Raw genomic sequence first — 20017 nt, 5'->3', positions numbered from 1 at the left:
TTTTGAACTACTGACATAACCATGTCATTAAATGAATAAACAAATGGGGGGGAGGAACAATAAGAGAATGAAATTGGGATATACAAGGCCATATTATTCCACTTTTAACAAAGAACTTCTATAGACAGACATTCTAATGAACATGTATTTATTAAATGTAGTCATATTAACTTAGAAGAAGTTATTCTTGAATATTTATATATTTTTTATTTTAAGGGCAATTAATCGTGAATGAAACCAATACCTTATTTATTAGTGAGAATTTAAGAACTTCCCCAGTGCTTCATGCACATAATCTCACTTGGACTATGTGAGGCAGGCCATAAGCCTGTGGGGCAGGAAAGGCAGTTATTTTACAGATAAAGGGACTTCAGCTTAGGAAACCACGTAACTTGACCAATTACACAGTTCGTAAGTGGCAGACCAGATAAGACTCCTGTTTCAGTGCTCCTTCCATGGTGCTCAAGGCTTTTCTGAATTAGAGAAGTCAAAATTTTGTTGGAAGCTTTGATTGTGATATTCCCTGGTACCAGAAAAACAAACAAACAACAACAAAAAAAACCACGCCAAAGACCTGTTGAAATAACTTGAACTCTATAGCTCATCAAGGCCTTCAGTGTTCTGGTTCCAAACACTACAGTTTAGCCAAACCAAACTACTTGTGTTTCCCCGATACATGTCATGGCTTTTCTCTCTGGATGCCTCTGCTTGAAGCGCTTTCCCCCCACCTCTCCCTACCTGTGGAATTCCTATGTATCCTACAGCTGCTGCCTGCCTCACTCACTTTTGAGTGCTCACCTGGATCTCTAAGCCTGGTCTCTCCTGAACCCTGAAGAACTCTGGTTTTGTTTCCTTATGTTCAGTAAGTTACTTGGTCTCATTGTCTCCAATATGTTTATAAGCATCCATTAGGGCTGATGCTTATAAGTCCATATTTTATGGTCTACGGCAGCGATCCCCAACCTTTATGGCACCAGGGACCAGTTTCATGGAAGACAATCTCTCCACGGACTGGGGTGGAAGGTGTGTGTGTGTGTGTGTGTGTGGATGGCTCAGGTGGTAACGCAAACAATGGGGAGCGGCAGGTGAAGCTTCGCTCACTCGCCCGCCACTCACCTCCTGCTGTGTGGCCCGGTTCCTGACAGAGAACCAGGGAACCAGGGACCTCTGGGGACCTCTGGTCTATGGCACTTAACAATAGTATTATACAGACAATCCCATGTATATGAAAAGTAAAATCCTCACTAACCTCCAGGAAACTCTTCTCTAAGGCCACACGGATGTTGGTCTCTATGCTGGTGCGTTTCTTCCTCCTACGGTTCAAGCCCTCAATTCCCATCCCTGGAGAATTCAGGGCACTTGGGCTGGAGAGAGCCGAATCAGATGAGAGGTTCTCTGTAAGAAAGAAGAAAACATGTAAATCAAATCAGTTGATCATGATACATGCACACAATGCATGCATGTATTAACAACAACAATAAAACTGACCAAAGTATTTTAGGCTTTCATAACCTACATTAAAATATTGTTCACTACCATAGATCTTTCTGCTGTTCTTACTGGCTTTCTTTGTCTCAGGATGGTTGACTATACTGTCATTGCTATTCTTTGATTTGTTTCTGAGAAAGCAGAAGTTTACTATTCCTATCCTTACTCTCAGCTCTACCTCTTCTGAGTTCTGCTCTTATGTTTTTGTTTTGTTTGCTTATTTATTTATTAACTCTAGGGATAAAAGGAAGAAAGCTTTTTGGAAATTATCAAATGTTTAACATTTATCTTGCAAATGACCTCTCATTTTATTTCACTGGTATTCCTCCCCTTCCCCCCAAACCAAACAAATAATGAAACATTTCTAAACTATTTAAAGTTTAAACAAGGTTCTGTCATTTAACAGTTTAATGACCCTGAGCATGTCACAGAAATCTCTGAGTTTCTTTCCACCCTCTATATAAAATGAGATGGAGGGGGCAGACCAGTGGTTCTCACCTGTGGAACTCAGGAAGATTACAGATGCTGAGGCCATACCCAGAACTATAAAATCAGACTGTCCAAGGTTGTGAGTTACAGGTTTGTCTTTTCCAAAGACCTGAATTTTGTTCACATCTACAATGAGAACCGTGGTCTAGGGGATCTCTATGGTTTCTTACAGCTCTCATAGTCTATGATTCCGTGACTCAAAATTCAAAATTTCCAAGGGGAAACTTCAGTACAAAACACAGAAGTTAAAACTAACAGCTCAATTTATGTATAAAATTGGTGGTCATTTTTTAAAAATTGAAGTATAGTTGATTTACAATATTGTGTTAGTTTCAGGTATACAGCAAAGTGATTCAGTTACATATATTTTTTCAGATTATATTCCATTATAGGCTATTATAAGATACTGAATATAATTCCCTGTGCAATACAGCAGATCCTTGTTGCTTATCTATTTTATGTATACTAGTAGTTTGCATTTATTAAACTCATACTCCTAATATGTCCCTCCCTCCCTCTCCCATTTTGGTAACCGTAAGTTTGTTTTCTATGTCTGAGTCTGTTTCTAAATGAATATAGACTCATTTGTATTATCTTTTAGATTCCACATATAAGTGACATCATATAGTATTTGTCTTTGACTTATTCACTAAATTTAATATTCTCTAGGTCCCCTCTTCAACTTCCTTCAACTGTCTCTCACCCTGGGCTCAAATACAAGAAATATTCCAAAGCTAAAAGTTATTGCTGATTATATGAATTAGCTCTCTGATTTATGTAGTCATAATTTATATTGATCCTCCAAAGATTGTGAGCTTTAAGGTTCTGTAGTACCAATAATATAATAAGAAATATAAACACCAATTAATACAACAATCCCTCCTATACAATTTCAATGAACAATGAGGAAATGTTTTATACATTCACCCACCTGCATCATTTAGCCACTTCTCCAAAAGTGGCTTTAACTTGCACATGTTCTTAAAGCTGAGGTTCAAGGCTTCAAAACGAGAGATGGTAGTTTGGCTGAAGTCATTTCCATACAGTTTACCCATAGCGAGCCCAACATCGCCCTGCAGAGTAATACAGAACAGGAGAGGGGAGAGAAAGAGAGGGAGAAAAGATTCATCTAATGTTGTGGTCTTCACTCGAGGGTGCTGCTCCAATAACTGTCCTAGACAAAGAATCAACAATCATTCCATTTACTGGGTCCTACAAAAATATCCATTCCTAAGCTGAGCACAGTATTCCAGTGAGGACTCTGTTAGTTAGGTCTTGACTGTGACAACATTCAAAACTGTTCCATATTCTCTCCATCTTGAATCTCTTCTTGCTACCTTATGTAATAATTGAGATATCAAGTGTTTCTACTAACTCTCAAAAGGTAGTGCTGATATTCTACCAAGTCCCTTAATCGATGCAACCAAAGTGATCTAAGTAATCTTTAAAAATCAGTTAACCTGTATCACCTACAGGGTTAATAGATGTAACTGTCTGGATAACCTTAGGTATTTCTGAACTAACCAAACTTCCCATAAATCACTTTAAAATTTAGAAATAATGCCTCTTTCTTTTATTTTTTTCCTGTAAAGCATTTCTGGAAGCAGTGAAAAAAATCTCCTTTCCACCCTTAGTTTGGATTTCAAAGTTTGTTACAAAAACCAGGTATTCTAAAAAGACTACTTTTGTAACCATTATAGAGATAGAAATTCACAGTAGAGAGGTTTGACCCATTTAGTCAAACCTTTATGGGCACTGGAAACTTGGTAACCTTACAGCAATAGAACAATGATCCCCTGAATATATTACAAAAAATATCTTTCTCTATAAGCCTATAATCTTTGAAATGTATAGAGTTCTTTTCCTCCAGCTGAATCTCTCTTGTTAAAGCTGAAAAAGGCATATCTGAATAGTTATTGTATATATAGATAATAGAAGCTCATGGGGTGGAAATAATTCACGCTCTCATTTCAGTTAGTTCAGTGACAGGGCAGAAAAGCAACATTTCTGGTCCAAAATACTACATAGCTAATTCCACTAGAGACAGCCAACTCCCAACTATCCTGACAACACTCATTTTGAATTAGGATTATCCCAGTCCTTTGATTTCTCTCCCCTACAATCCATCTTTTGGATAGTACATTGTTTATTAGCACCTGCATTAGGGGTTAGTCAGGGAAAAGAAAACATTTCTTTTTAAACTCCAATTTCTTACTGGTGAGCAACTTCTGATAAAAAGTCTAACAGAGGAGAAATGTTAGAACTATAAGATAAAATGAGACATTGAGAATATCTGAACTCCAACTGATCTATATTCTAATCTTTCCCATACAATAGATGGGCATTTAAATAACCACCAGCCACATGTGGTTATTCAAATTTAAATTAATTCAAAATCAGATAAATTAAAAATTTAGTTCCTTAGCACTACTAGCCACCTTTCAAGTACTCAATAGCCACATGTGGATAGTGGCTATTGTACTGGATGGCACAAATACAGAACATTTCCATCATCACAGAAAGTTTTACTGACAGCTCTAAATATACTATCTCACAGAAGGAGAGCAAAAGTAGACTGCTTATTGATTTCCTTCCAATTGTAGTAAAACCCAAAGAACCAGGACAGTGTGAGTAGAGCATAAGTGTTATTCATTATCTCTATATACAAATATATCTATAAATATATTTATAGATTTTATCTACAGCATTATCTCTATACATTTATTAAAGCTTACTTCATTCAGTCAACAAATATTCACTAGGTGCCTACTATATGTCAGGCATTAAACTATGCTTTGTGTGTCACATATATTCATGTCTTGGTCACTTTATTTGTTTAGATTATAGCTTCCTAGAAAACTAAAGCCAACTAAACCCTGTAACTCTTTGCATGTAAGACCTGCTGTAGAAGTCAGATGGTAATAAATGTTTTCTGACATTATAATTGCATAATTCACTAAAAATTTTTCACAAACTTCTGTAATACCTTTCTATGAAAAGTAACAACGACAATTTAAAAAAATGAAATACCTATTCAGAAATCACATCAACATAAGGAACAATGCCTTCAGTTGGTGGCTGGAAATAAAGCTATGCCATCAACTAACTAAAACTATGGCAATGAATGACAAATCCACTTAACTGAGATTTATAATACAATTATACTTCACATTTAAAGGATCTCATTGACTAAAAAGCAACAGGTACCTCAGTTAATATACTAATTTTCACTAATTTGATATAAGCTTGGTTTAGTGCTTTTGTAACTCACAACCATCTTAGGTTCTCCCCCTCACAAAAGTAAATGTTTGAAGCAGTTGACTCATACCTAATCTGAACTATATTATATCCCTAATCTGAACTATACTGTATCTGAACTATATTACATATATATATTTTTAAAAGCAAAGGAAAAAAGGAACAAAGACTGGGATTAGGATATAATTAATATATCACATATGATGCATGGTGTTAGACTATGGCATGCCTTCTAATTATGTAATGACATCTACAGTAATCTTTAATAACCAATTATAAAGTTAGAAAACAGCTACTGTTTAAAACACCTAATAACATGTATATTTACTCAGAGAATAGGGATTTGTTTGTTTCAACTAATAACTGGAATGTCTAACTTACCCTCTGTGTGTGTGTATAAATAAATTAGATACAAAGCAATGTTTAAAAAACTATAGTTGAGGTATCTGACTTAAAAACAAAGATTGATCTTCCCATTCTGCACCAGTAATTATGTGCCTTAGTCCACACAGTCAAGGTTTGTGAAATGTTGCCACTGCTAAAGTCAAAGTCATTTTGAAAAATAAGGAAGAGCTGTGCCAAATAATAGAATAAAACCATACAGCAGAACACCAGACCACAGGGAAGCTCTTTTATAGAAAAAGGAGAGAGAGAGAGAGAGAGAAAGAGCAACAACCCTGGCAGTATGTTGGGTCAAATGCCACAAAAAGGCAATCCACTATCTGGGTAAAAGTTAAAGACTTTTAAAGGCCTTAACATCCCTGGCATATCACCCAGGCAACAATCTCCTAGGAAATGTTAGAGTATGCTGTGTCAATAGCCTAAGAGCTGAAGCATTGCTAAACATGCCAACCTTATACTTATTTAAGCTTATTAATTTACCCCTATCGATCTAGTTGTATCTTTTAGCTTTCTTTTTTGAAAACAAGCCACGTGGTTTAGATGTTTCAAAAGTACTAAAATCTTTCTGAATTGTAACTTGTTTCTTCACAACTGAGACTCCTCACAAATATAAGTGCATTTTCTCTAAAATTACATTTATTAAAAAAATTATGTTCTCAATAAATAGTTTCTTTGAGCAAAAATAAATTACCAAAGAAATATACGGAATAAAAACCTGTTCTTAAACACACAGGGATGTCATTTTGGAGGAGCCCAATGACCACACTAGGCTCACTAGTGAGTAGGTGGCACACTACTGTACTTTCAACATAAAATAATTTGGATAGTATTTAAGTGGTGGCTTAAATTTCAAACAGTAATTATATTCTCTGGGAAAAAACCATCATGTTTCTCCTGATTCCATTAAAATGCCCAATCCAATCTATACTTCAGTAATTTTATTTCACCTAATGATTCTATATCATTTTACATAAATGTCATTCAGTTTAATTCTTTTCCTGCTTTAAAAAGTATTACTTGTGACAGGTTAATTAAAGAGTGAGTCAGTAGGAGTGCTTGGGAAAAAACCCATATACCCCAACACCTGTTTAAACCATTAAGCTTATTACACTTTAAAAGCCCTCTGCTAAGTGACATTTTAAAAAATTAATTTGGAATTTTCATCTTCAACGGACTCCCATTTGGTTAATCAGTCTCAGTTCGGGTGTGTGTGTGTGTGTGTGTGTGTGTGTGTGTGTGTGTGTGTGTGTGTGTGTGTGTGTGTGTGTGTGTGTGTGTGTGTGTGTGTGTGTGTGTGTGTGTGTGTGTGTGTGTGTGTGTGTGTGTGTGTGTGTGTGTGTGTGTGTGTCCCCGTCCACCACCCCTTTCTCTCTTACAAGTCTTTCACACATTTCCCCTTTCAGCTACTATAAAAGACCTTGTAATCTTTACTCCTCTCAATCTTACACATATGTAGCACGAAGGTCTAGAACCAGATGTTTTTCAAATAACAAAGCCCTCAGTATAGTTATATCATCCTCCAACATAATCTTTTAAATTCTCACCATGTATTGGTATTATTCTAATTTCAGAGGCCTGTGTTGTGAGAGAAATCTTAATGATTTTAACCTAACAGTAAATTATAAATTTATAAATGAATACATACGATGAAAGTCTAAACTTATAAATGCAGAAAATGGCTAACAAGAAGTTACAGTCTAAAACTGAAAAAGAAGGCTGAGAAATATATTGTTCCTTAGAAGTCTCTTCGGACATGGAAAGCAAATATTTGGACCCAGCCAAGGAGGGAAACCTAAGTTAAAGGTGGGTTCATCTTACCTGAGTGAATCCAAGTTTGATTCGTCTTTGTTTGAAGGTCTTGGCAAATTGCTCAAGCTCCTCAAGGTCACTGGGCTCCTCCAAGCTGGGAGTATCAATTCGCTTTGGTGTTGACTGGCTCTGTGGAAGTGTCTGAATTGGGGTTGCTGCTATTGTGCGTGTTGGGGTAGCTGGCTGTTAGAGAAGGGACAAAAGAATAAGAATATACACCAAGATATTTAAGTTTATATCTGGAATGGCTGCAAGTAAATAATTTAAGGAAACGGCTGTATTCAAGAACTATGAAGACCATGTGTTACTGTAGAAGGTACAACATAATACCCAATGAGAAAAGCAGAGTGTGATGCTATATACACTATAATTACAGTTAAGATTAAACATGTAAGTCTATGGAAAACACTTGAATACACAAAAATGAAATCCATTGTCTTTGGGTTTTCAAATGGTTTGAATACATGCATCTCATGCCATTTAATAAATCAGTCTTTATTTTTAAGAATCTATATCATAAACATGCCATTTAAACTTTAAGTTTCAAAACAGCAGAGACCATACCTGTCTTATCACTATCATATCTCCAACTTGTAACACAATATTATAAAAAATATATAAGATAATTAAAACTATTTTAAGGGGGAAAAGTAAATCACCTACAGTTTAAATAACAATAGCTTCACTTCTGTCTACTTGTTCAAGTTTTTGTCCATAGAGCTACATTTTTATGCTGTTTTTAATTTGTTGCACTAAATTTAATCTGTAAATGTTTCTCACAAATTACAATTTTCAAATCTCTACTAACAAGGCATACATCCCACAGATCAGAGTAATTTTTAAAATATGATTAATACATTGGAATGGACCATAGGGCATAAAATCGAAGAGTAAATGTTTTTTATTTAATTGAGGTATGACTGACATACAAAAAAGTTGTACACATATAATGTATACATCTTGATGAGTTTGAAGATAAGTAAACACCCATGAATATGTAACATCACCATATACAATGCCTCAAATTTATCCATTACCCCTAGAAGTTTTCATCCTCCCTCAGATCTACATTCTTAACTTTAACTGTAATTATGGTAACATAATTTTATACTCTGTTCTTCTCACTTAACATTATGTTTTAATTTTTTCCCCTATGTTGTTTCAATCATGGTAATTATCATTTTCAAAGGCTGGCTGAAAGGCAATATTATCATAATTTATTTAACAATTTCTTCTTTGCTAGGTACTTTTTCATTTGCTTTCGCTAACAGGTAACACCACAATGAAAAACTTTGTGCATACAGTTCTTTTTTCCACCTTTGTAATTAGTTCTTTGAGATAAATTTACAAAGGATTTTCTATAACTGGATAAAGAGTACACCATAAACAACATCATGGCTTTTGGTACACATACATAATGCTGGTTCTCACTATACCATGTTCTCCACATGATTTGTATTAGCAGTGTTAAAAAATGTTTTGCTAACTCAGGGAGTAAATTTTACTTTGCTGTTTCCTTAATTCATATTTCTCTTATTACTTAAAGCCAAATTTTCCCCACGTGTTAATTATTATCTGTATTTTGTTTCATGTGAATTGAACTTACATCTGTAACCCATTTGTATATTAATGATATCCTTATTTCTCATCCTTATCCTTAAAGAGCTCAATCAAATGTTATAGATAAAGCCTTTGTCTGTTGTATTAATACAAGTAATTTTCCCAATCTGCTTTTTCCTTTTATTTTTCAGTGTACATAAGTCTTAAATTATCATTTGGATGAACTTTTGTTTTTTTCCTTTTTAATATCTTCTGTTGCTTCAAGTCTGAGAAAGCTTTGACTTATTTCTAACTTGGATAAAATTCCTTTTAATATTCTGCTAGCTTCTTGTATGTCTTTTAAAATATTTAATTATTGAAATCCATCTAAAGTTTATTTGGGGACATGAGGGTATAATCTATTTTTTTTTAAAGAGAAAATATTAAATCTCCTTATTACACAAACACAAGGCTACACTGCTTTGCTCACAACCCCTGAGTAGAACCCACCCTTCTGAGTATTCACTACTGGGATGTGCTGCCCTGACTCTGAATCATAACTGCTCAGTTAACCCTTCCTGTGAACAGAAGCCCAGATGAGAGATTATAGGACAAGATTATAGATGAAGTCCATGGTTATGTGCTTTTTTCTTGTAATTTAAATGGGTCATATACCCCTAACTTTGACCTCATTAGTAATATGCTTTCTCCAACTGAACTAACTGGCCCTGAAAACTGCACAAGAGGAATTACACAGGCCTACACCTGGGGTACATTCCTCTCTATCATCGTGCTTCAATGAAGACAACAAAATTCATCTCTCTGGCATGTTGACACTGAGAAAATTTTAATATGACCATCTGGAGGAGCCCCAAACTGTACCAACCATATTAGAGTCCTATGTGGTTGTAACTTCCCACTGAAACTGGTTGATAAGTAGAGGTGAGTCTCAACTATCAGATGGTTGCTTCATTTCTAGGCTTGAGGTAGCCCCGTTCTCAAATAATATAGGACTAAAAATAGCTTGGGTACCTTTTGGTGGGGTGGTTACACATAAGTTACCCCAACTACAGAAACCTCAGGCTGGACTGGGCCAGAGCTAGAAATCGTAGAGTAAAATTCAGTGAGCAGGAGTCAGGATGAAGCTACAACAGCCCTGCCACTGTTTGCAAAGCTCGTAGGCCAGGAAGGAATTGCTGGTATAGGCTTTTTTCCAACCTCATTTTTATAATTCAGCTTATTCACAGTTAAGTGCACCATTTAAAAGTGTACAGTTTGATGTGTTTTGACAACTATATAGTCATATAACTGCTACCACAATTAAGATGCAGAAAATTTCCATCACCCCCAAAAGTTTCCTTGTGTCCTTTGCTGTCAATCCCCACCCCTAGCCCCCATCCCCTGGCAACCACTGACACGATTTCTGTACCTATAGTTTTGTCTGCTGTAAAATGCCATATAAATTGAATCATAGAGTATACAGTCTTTTATGTTTGGCTTCTTTCACTTAGCATAATGCTTCTGAAATTCATACATGACATTGAATGTATCAGAAGTACATTTCTTTCTATGGCTGAGTAGCATTCCATCATATAGATATGCCAAAATTCATGTTATCTATTCACCAGCTGATGAATGTTTAGGCTGTTTCCACTTTGGGGTGATTATGAACAAAACTGCTATGAACAGTCAGTCATACACAGGTCTTTATGTGGACAAATGCATTCATTTCTAAGAGTAAAACTGCTGAGTCATAAAGTCATAAGGTACATGTATATTTAACTTTATAAGAAACTGCCAAGATGTTTTCCAAAGTGTCTGTACCAATTTGCAACCCCACAGGCAATATATAAGAGCTGTAGTTGCTTTATATTCTCATCAACATTTGGTATTATTATAGTCTTTTTAATTTTGCCCATTCTAATGGGTGTGTAGTGATATTTCTTTTGCATTTTCCTGATGACTAATAATTTTGAGCATCTTTTCATATGCTTATTGGGTATTTACATGCCTTCTTTGGTGAAGTATCTTCAAATAGTTTGCATACGCTCCCTTTTAAAAAACACCACATTGTCTTATTGAGTTGTATGTGAATTCTTTATATATTCTGGATACAAGTCTTTTATTAGATATAAGTTTTAAGAATATTTTCTTCTAGTCTGTGGCTTTTATTTTTTCAACAGAAGCTTTTAATTTTTATGAAATTAAATTTATCATTTGTTTTCTTTTACAGTTAGTGCTTTTTGTGTCCCACTTAAGAAATCACTATCTTACACAAGGATACAAAGATTTTCCCCTAAGTTTTCTTCTAGAAGTTTAGGTCTGCAACCTTTTTCAAATTAATCTTTGCGCATCATTGTGAAATAAGGAGTAAGGTTCATTTTTTTTTTTTTTTTTTTGCCTATGGCTAGCAAATTGTTTCAGCACCTGAAACAAGACTTTCCTTTTCCCTGAAATCCTTAGGCACCTTTGTGGGAAATCAGTTGGCTCTATATGTGTAAGTGTACTGGACTTCTGTTCCATTTCTATTCATATGCCATTACCACACTGTCTTTATTACTGTATTTTATAATAATTCTTGACATCAACTTTCTTACTTTTCAAAATTGTTTGGCTATTCTATGTCCTCTACTATCCTGTACAAATGTTAGAAACACCATGAAAATTTCTACAAAGAAAGCCTGTAGATATTAATTGGGACTGTGTTGAATTTATAGATCAGTTTGGAGGAACTCACATTTTAACAACCAAAGTCTTCATGAACACATTATATCTCTCCATTTATTTAGGTCTTCTTCAATTTCATTCAGCAAGATTTTACAGTTTTCAATATATAGGTTTTACAAATGTTCTGTTAAATTTATCCCTAATTACTGTAAATATTTTTCTTCATAATTTCAATTTCCAAATGATTGTTGTTAGTATGTAGATTTTTGTATATTGACTTTGTATCCTACATACTTGCTAAACTAAATTATTAATTCCAGCAAGTTTTTTGTAGATTCCTTGGATTTGGATTTTCTACATAGACAGTCATGTCATCTACCAATTAAGACACTTTACTTCTTCCTTTCTAATCTATATGTCCTTTATTTATTTTTCTTGTCTTATTGCCTTGCTAGGCCTTTCAGTGCAATGCTGAATAAAAGTGGTAACAGTGGATATCCTTGCCTTGTTCCTGATCTTAGGGAGAAAGTATTCAGTCTTTATGATGGTTCTTTTTGTAGATGCCTTTTAGCAGGTTGGGAAAGTTAGCTCCTAATTTCTAGAAGAGTTTTTATCATAAACAGTTGCTGAATTTTGTCAAATCTAGTAATTTGTTAGTATTAACTGATAACTTGCACAATTATGGACAAAGATAATCAGAGATGGAAGGGGAATTCAGGATCAGCTAGTTCAATCACCTAATTTACCTATGAGGAAACAGAGGTGCAGAGAGGTGAAATGACATGATCAAAGTCACAGCTAGGAAAGAAACAGAACTAGATCTAAAGCTTAAACCTCTAGATGCCTAGACCTGCCTAGACCCTCCAGATGCCTTAAACTCTGGTAAAAATTAGCTAAAGCAACATCTGAAAGTTGGGATGGAATAAAACACAGAGATAAGAGCTTCTTTGCAGTTTCTGAGAAAGAGCAAAGGGCAATGATGGGTTTTAACTCAGGCTCGAGGTCTAGCTCAAGTGGTAATCTCTACTGCCAAATATCAGGGTGGGGAGGGTGGTCAAACAGCCAGAACTCATTACTCATTTGGTGCTAACATAGTTATTCTTTATGAAAATATAAGAAAATAGGGTCTCCTTGAAGATTTTCAAAGTCGACATCAATTTGGTAGCACTGTTTTATCAAGCTGATAAGCCTAGCTTTGAAATTTTGGTGAGTTTTTGAAAACTGTTTGAATTATTTTTATAAAGGGGTTGTGGTTTTAAGTTAAACAAATCCCCAGAGAGTCTCAAGACAACAGGATAAAAGAAAGCAACCCTCATGGAAGAAAACCGACCTGGGAGGTGAGGGTGATGCTTGGCTGCGACTGTAGGAGGTTGGCTTGGCTTTGCTGAGGTAGTTGCGTTAAAAGATTTTGCGCTTGCAGGAGACCTATAAAACACAAACATGTTATATCAAACATTAAAGATTACCTTGAACAAATGGCAAAAGAAAAAATGAGAAAGTGAAGTGAAAATTTCCAACTGATCCCCTGATAGTCTTACTGGTCTTAAAACTCAATGTCTTATTTGCCTAAAATTCAGTCTTGTTAAATACAATTTGGGCAAGAAGATATGGAACAAACTAAAACTGGTAGATGTCTTTAGCATAACGTGAATAACCTCTCTGATTGTCCAACTCTTTATTTTACCAAAGAATGGATGAAAGTGAAGAAGTATTCTAAATGGAAGCAGCTTGAAACTCCAAAAAAAAAAGCTCAACTTCTTAACCCAGAAGCCATTAGAAACAGCTAGTATATGCTGGGACAGAGAACTATCTAGCTCATTAAAGGGCAGGCTATCCTATCCATTAAAAGTGGAAGAGGTTATTTATACAACAAAAGATTTTGGAATGAATGATCAAGAAGAAAAAAGGCTAAAAAACAGAAATAATGAGGAATCAATAGAGATGCACTAATGTTCCTTGAGTTGAAGCCTTGATACTCTGATACTGTCTATACTGATTCCATTACAAACATGATTGAACTTTATAGAGCAGTAACACAACAACATTCAGCACTAAAAGGCCTGGAAGATGTTTTTTATAATTCACAAAATTTGCACAATTTCTAACATGGCACCCTCTCCTTCTTAAACTTTAAAATAAAACAAATGATTGTTAGAAGCATATACTTACAATGCTCAGCCCATTCTTTGAACACATTCCCATGAAAAACTATCAAAACATAAAAGCAATTTATCCAATGTATGTTCAGCATGTTGAAGGATTTAATTTAGAATTTTGGCTGAACTCGTGGTCCTCCTTATTGATTAAACAGATGAAAGGCAGTAAAGGATGACCTTCAATAATTAGGTATGCATGACAAAAAAATATATTTTTCTCAACATGAATACTGAGCTTAAAGTTAAATAAAATTTAATAAAAACCCTGTTCTAATGGACAGCTTCTGGGTCAAAATGACAGTAGTCAGCATGTATGTCACACAAGTGGACAGCCTTGGTGTACCGTAACACTAATAAGCTCTAAGGAGGCGCTCACCCTGCTGGCCCTGGGGCGTCTGTGAGATGATAAACTGCGCTGGTTGCAGGTTGGTGGTTGGATGTACCAACACAAACTGTTGCAGGTTGAGATTCTGCTGCTGAAGTTGTTGCAGTTGTTGCAGATCCTAAAAAATTAGGATTAAAACATGGATTGGAGACTCTGAAATAAAAGCTTGCTTAATCTTAAGGTTCCCAGATGATGAATTCTGCCATCCAAATAAAGAAGAGTCAATATTTGACGTTCTTATAAACTCCCAACAAGGATGTGCTCTGGGTGCATTCACAAAGCATGTGAAGAAACCTGGAGCTGCTACAAGGACTTGTTATTTCTGTGGGCATATATTGTGTCATGACTTATGCTATATCTAATTTTCAATAGTTATTTAAAATTCCCTCAGAAAAAATGCTTATGGTTGTGTTTTTAACATGTAGAGACCAATATGGGTTTTTCTCTCAAGTGAGAAAAGAACATGTTGAGTTTTTAAGTGTTTGATTAGAGTTTTCTCCTGTTAAGCAAAAACTGAGAGTTTTTGCATCAATAAAAGATTTATAATGATTCATGAAATGTGGCACCAGCCTATCTAACTCAACTGAGAAATCAGTGTAAAAATTTTAAAAAAAATAGCTATCTATATAAAAATCTGATCTACAACATATTAAACTTGCTTATATTGGCCTAGTATAATTTGCAAAATGCCTTTATGTATATTATTAGAATAATGTCAACATAGAGTCTCACAGCTTAGGCACTAAAAACATTTATTTGGTGATGAAAAAAATGGCCAAAATAAAAACATGATCTTGATAAAGATTGTATATAACAGTCATAAAGATTAGCCTGACATCTATTCTGTATACTTTTAGTTAATTGGTTCTTTTTTAATGTTTAGTCAAACTCTAGCTACAATTTAAGTCTATTTCTGAGCCTTCTCTGGGGGGATAAAGATAATTATCTGCACTAGACTCATAATAACTCTTCATACATTTCACTGATATGAATACTTATACTTTTTTCCTCTCCTTGAGATAAAGGATTTCATTTACCTTTTTTCCTCCTTGGTAGAACTGTCTATGCCTCTTAAATAAATTTTTATTATCTCTGGATACTTTGCCCTAAAATGCGAAAATTAAAGCCAAACAACACTCTAATGCAATTCTGCACAGAGCTAATCACTCTAGCAGAAAGATGACGCGCAGTTTCTCTCACACATGGGTGGCAACATTCACTGCAGAGCACATGAAAGAACCCATGCCTGCTGTAATTAGCTAATTAAAATAAATACAGTAATCCCCTGCTTCAGAAATATGCCAGCCAATTATTCAAGAATTGTCACTTAATATAAACAGTCAGTTATTCAAATAATCAGTTATGTGTTTATAATATCAACTCAAATAATCAAACAAATGTATTATTTCTAGTTCAGTGGTAAAGAAGGCTACACCGCTTACCTCACACTAACAATCAGAAAGTAAGCTTAATACCAAAGAAAACCTGCCATTTTATTCCTCCCTTCCTGCCCCAGCTATGAGAGTTACTCACTCACCTGTGCGATCTGGATGGGCTGAGACAGGGGGATCTGAGTCATGGGCGTGGCGGCGGAGGCTGAGATGGTGGCCCCAGCAGCACTGTGCTGTTGGCTGGCGGAATGCTGTTGCACTGCAGCAGCCAGCAGCTGTGCCTGTGCCTGTGCCTGCTGTAGTAATAACTGTTGCTGGGCTGGCGTCAAAGTCAGCTAAACAAAATCAAGACAAACAGTCGGAAAGGGTTGACGGAGACTGGCCTCTAATGCAAGTGAAGTAAGCAACTCAGGTGGTATTAAACCTAAGCTACCCAACTTCACATGGCTAGCATGAGGCTAAAATAAAATGTTCATCAGCCATCAAGCTACCAGTACTAGCAGACCATTTAAATTAAAATGGTGGTCCTCACTCTGGACTTAATCATTCAAGCTTGTCCAAGGCCCTAGGGTTCAGGCAAAAGAGTAATTAACTAGTAAGCAAGAAAAAAAAAGAATCAATGCTGACAGGATGCGAAAAGAAATTTACACCCAACAGAACAGCAAGTGATTAGTCAGATGAATGAGGAACAAGGATGCTGGATCTGACCAGGAAAGAACTGATAAGGCCCAGCTGCTTCCCATTAGCATGAATCCCTGCCATATTCCATCATTCTCATTATGTCCTAAGATATGACTAAAGAATATGAGGTCCATTTGTTTCTTTTCCAAGTCCCTACAGCCTCCTCCCCAACAGCCTTTTCTGTTATTGAAAGGATTGGGTCTCTGCAACTTTACATCCTCTGTCCAACACATTATCTCTGTGAAACAGGTGGTGACAGCCGCTCTCTTTACATGCAAATGAATCCTAATGCCCAAGTTTAATAGAAGCTCCAGCCACTCTGAACCTGGAATCCCAAGTGTCTCCAACTATTGTAAACACTAGTCACTCAAAACAAAACCCAAAGAAAACAGTAAATGTATTTGAAGATTTAAACTTGCTTTCATAATGCAACTTATTTCAAACACACTTAAAGTGATAAGTATGTTCTACCTTCTTTTCGGTGACATGTTCTGATCAAACCAAGAAGGAATATTCTGAAGCGCATGTACAGTCACTTAATGGCACAATCCTCTTTCAAAAAGGGTCCGAATACAGTTTGTGCATTAGAGATATAAGAATCAAAATCAAATCATTCAAAAACCCAATATGCTTTGAGATACATGTTTATAAATATTTTATATAATATGTAAACATATATTAATCTCTACTGAAGGGATTTTGTAAACAAGTTTGCAACAGTTCTTAAAAGAGCCTTCCACCACTGCCAAAACAAACTTAACTGAAATGAAGGAAATAAAAAATTTTGTGGGTTGACGTGATGTGAATTGAATAACAAATAACTTCCTTACCACTCCTCTTGACCCCCCAAAAAGATAACTTAATAGACAAATTTTCAACATTGGAAAAATATTTTTAATGATGTCTCAGAGCGAAGACAGCTCAAAAGTTAAAAGCTTAATATATTTGCACAGGCCAATTTACTACTGAAAAAAACAGATGACATTTATTGAATGCTACTACATGCCAAGCACTGTTCTATGAGTTTTATGTATGTTATTACTCTTAATCGTTAAAACAATACTGTTAGATAAGTATTATTAACATCTTCATTTAACTGAAGGAAAACTGAGGCACAGAGAGACAAAGTAATTAGCCAATACAGTAAACTACAGAGCCAGGATACGAGATCAGAGGTTTCATTTTAGAACGCTATACGGTAACTTAAAATGTTTTTCTTTTGTAGGTACTAATCCATTACTCTGCAGTGATGTTATAACTCCAAACTGACAACTACAATTTCATCACTGTAACTGTCTCAACCATGGGATCATGACGCCACTGCATGATGAAGCAATGGTTGAAACGTGAATTTTAAAACGTCCTCAGTTTACCCAGAGCATATCTGCAATAGTAAGAAAAAATACCCTGAAAACTCGTGACAAAGATAGTTCCTTTCTCAGAGCTGCTTACGGTGCAGGAAGTTCCTTTATAGACATGATAGTGCCAGGCATAGCCGTCTGCTACAGCCAACAGTTCTAATCAGATATTGGCCAATGGCAGTTTTTTTTAAGATTTTTTTGGATGTGGACCATTTTTAAAAGTCTTTATTGAATTTGTTACAATATTGCTTCTGTTTTATGTTTTGGTTTTTTGGCAGTGAGGCATGTGGGACATTAGCTCCCTGACCAGGGATCAAATCCACACCCCCTGCACTGGAAGGCAAAGTCTCAACCACTGGACTGTCAGGGAAGTCCCCCAATGGCAGTTCTGACACAGAGAAAGTTTGTTACAAATCTCTCAGTGAAAACTTACCCCAGTTATCTGTCCTCCAGCCAGCATGAGCTGGGTCTGGGGAATGGCTGCCTGCACTGAAGGCTGCTGGGAAGGCTGGCTTGGCTGCTGTGAATCCCCCGACTCTTCATTAGATTTAGACTGAGGTGGGGGGGGGATAAAAGATTTAAAATAGTTGATTTAAAAAAAATGTACTCACAATTCCATGTTTTAAGAATTATTTACAATACAGACTTATCTAATCATGAGTTTTCTGATTTCACTCTTTTCCTTTCTTCTAAACCTTTGTATTTTCCTAATTTTACATATTAAGTTTTCAGACTTTTTGTTCCAATATCACAAAGCTGCAATTATAATTTTTAAGAAGAAAAAATAATTTGGTCCTCCACAAGTCAACGGAATTTTTCACAAACCCAAATCCTCAACTCTGGAAATAAGAAGTGAAGAATACAATTTTAACCTATGTTTACATTAGACAGACCCTCCATTCCAACATTTTGACAAGACTTTGGTGGTCAGTCTAAAACTTCCTTATATATCATCTTATAAATTGATTACTTGACCCACAGAACTTTTTGTCTAATATTTTGAAGAACTATAAATTTAGCATCCCCCATCAAGTAACATACAAACTTAGAGGGAAAATGCTGCAGTCAAGAGGGAAAGAGAACATACTCCTGGGAAGGGGCACTGGGAGAAAATTTTATGGTAATTAAAACTGGTTATGCAGAGCATGAAAATTCTGCATAGATTTGCATATTTCCCACCACCTGTTTTGGGGACTGCAGCAAGGCTAAATTAACATAAAGGCTCTGATTAATTCTGCCAGTCATTGAGAGATAATTACAGTGCAAGACTGTAAACATTACGCACTGGAGATACAGCCTGTTTGCCAACATCTCTCTAAGGGATGAAAGTTTACCATGGCAACCAAGGCAATTTTCCGCCTCCTCTCTCTCAGAAAGGAAGGTCACATTATCTCCTTTTCTTTGCTCTTCTTGTCTCCATGTGTTACTAGGTCCATACTCTACTCGGTTTCATGGAATGCTCAACCCAAGGTCATTAGCAACACTGAAATCAACCTTACAGAGCACCCAGATTTAAGTGTTGTCTTCAAAATTTTGACTGTATGAAGCCCATTAATGTTTCTAAATATGTTTAATTGCAATCCTCAAACTCACAACATTTTAGAACAGAGAGGACCCCTGGCGATCTTCTAAACTTCCCCACTTAAATACATGCAGTTGCCCCTTGGTATCCACAGAGGATTAGTCCCAGGACCCCCCATGAACACCAAAATCTGTGGATGCTCAAGTCCCTCACAGTCAGCCAGCCCTCTGTACCAGCAGATGGGGAACCCGGGGATAGGGAGGGCCAACTGTATAAGAAAAAAATGCATCCCAGGAGGTTAAGTGACTTGCCAAAGTTCAAACAGCTAGTTAGTGGCAGAATGAGAATTCAAACCTAGGACCTCTGTCTTTCATTCCAGTGCTCTTTCCTATACTATAGTGTTTTCAATATGAAAAATGATAAATAAAAAGACATTTGGAAACAAAAGGACATTTAAGGTATTCTTTGGCTTTGTGTTTAGGCATGTGTTATGGCTGTACAACTGAGAAACTTTTTTACCGAACTTACATATAAAACTTTGAAAGTAGACTTTCCTTGTTCACCTTTGGACATTCACAGTGGCATAATATAAAATGGCTTTTCATTAATGGCAACGATTATCATTATTTAAATCTTTATGAGATTCAGTAAGAAAAAAAGTAATAATTCTAAGTATTTTCATTATAAAATTATTGCATACTCATTACAGAAAATTAGAAAAATATGGTAAAAATGAATAGAAAAGTTGATCCATAATCCCATGTCCCAGCTTACCTGTACATTTAAAGACTGAGCAGCAGCCTGTAAACTTGTTCCAGCGAGCTGGACCTATTAAGTAAAGAAATCGGGGAAGTTCTAGTCTAATACTG

The 20017-nt window shown here is 35.8% G+C and overlaps 1 protein-coding gene across 6 annotated transcripts in view; it reads right to left on the bottom strand.

The window, feature by feature from the left end:
* Nucleotides 1-20017, bottom strand: part of POU2F1 (POU class 2 homeobox 1) — a 180635-nt gene that overhangs the window by 22988 nt on the left and 137630 nt on the right. For all 6 annotated transcript variants that reach the window (XM_059044654.2, XM_059044575.2, XM_067031937.1 and 3 more), the window contains 8 exons: nt 19923-19976; nt 18060-18179; nt 15731-15919; nt 14185-14311; nt 12983-13077; nt 7456-7629; nt 2909-3050; nt 1250-1395 (listed from right to left, as the gene is read on the bottom strand). In XM_059044654.2, coding sequence (XP_058900637.1) covers nt 1250-1395; nt 2909-3050; nt 7456-7629; nt 12983-13077; nt 14185-14311; nt 15731-15919; nt 18060-18179; nt 19923-19976 — 1047 coding nt within the window. The remainder of the gene's footprint in view (nt 1-1249; nt 1396-2908; nt 3051-7455; nt 7630-12982; nt 13078-14184; nt 14312-15730; nt 15920-18059; nt 18180-19922; nt 19977-20017) is intronic.

Source organism: Kogia breviceps, chromosome 1 (assembly GCF_026419965.1).
Source record: "Kogia breviceps isolate mKogBre1 chromosome 1, mKogBre1 haplotype 1, whole genome shotgun sequence".
Lineage (NCBI taxonomy): Eukaryota > Metazoa > Chordata > Mammalia > Artiodactyla > Physeteridae > Kogia > Kogia breviceps.
This window is presented reverse-complemented; position numbering and strand designations above follow the sequence as displayed.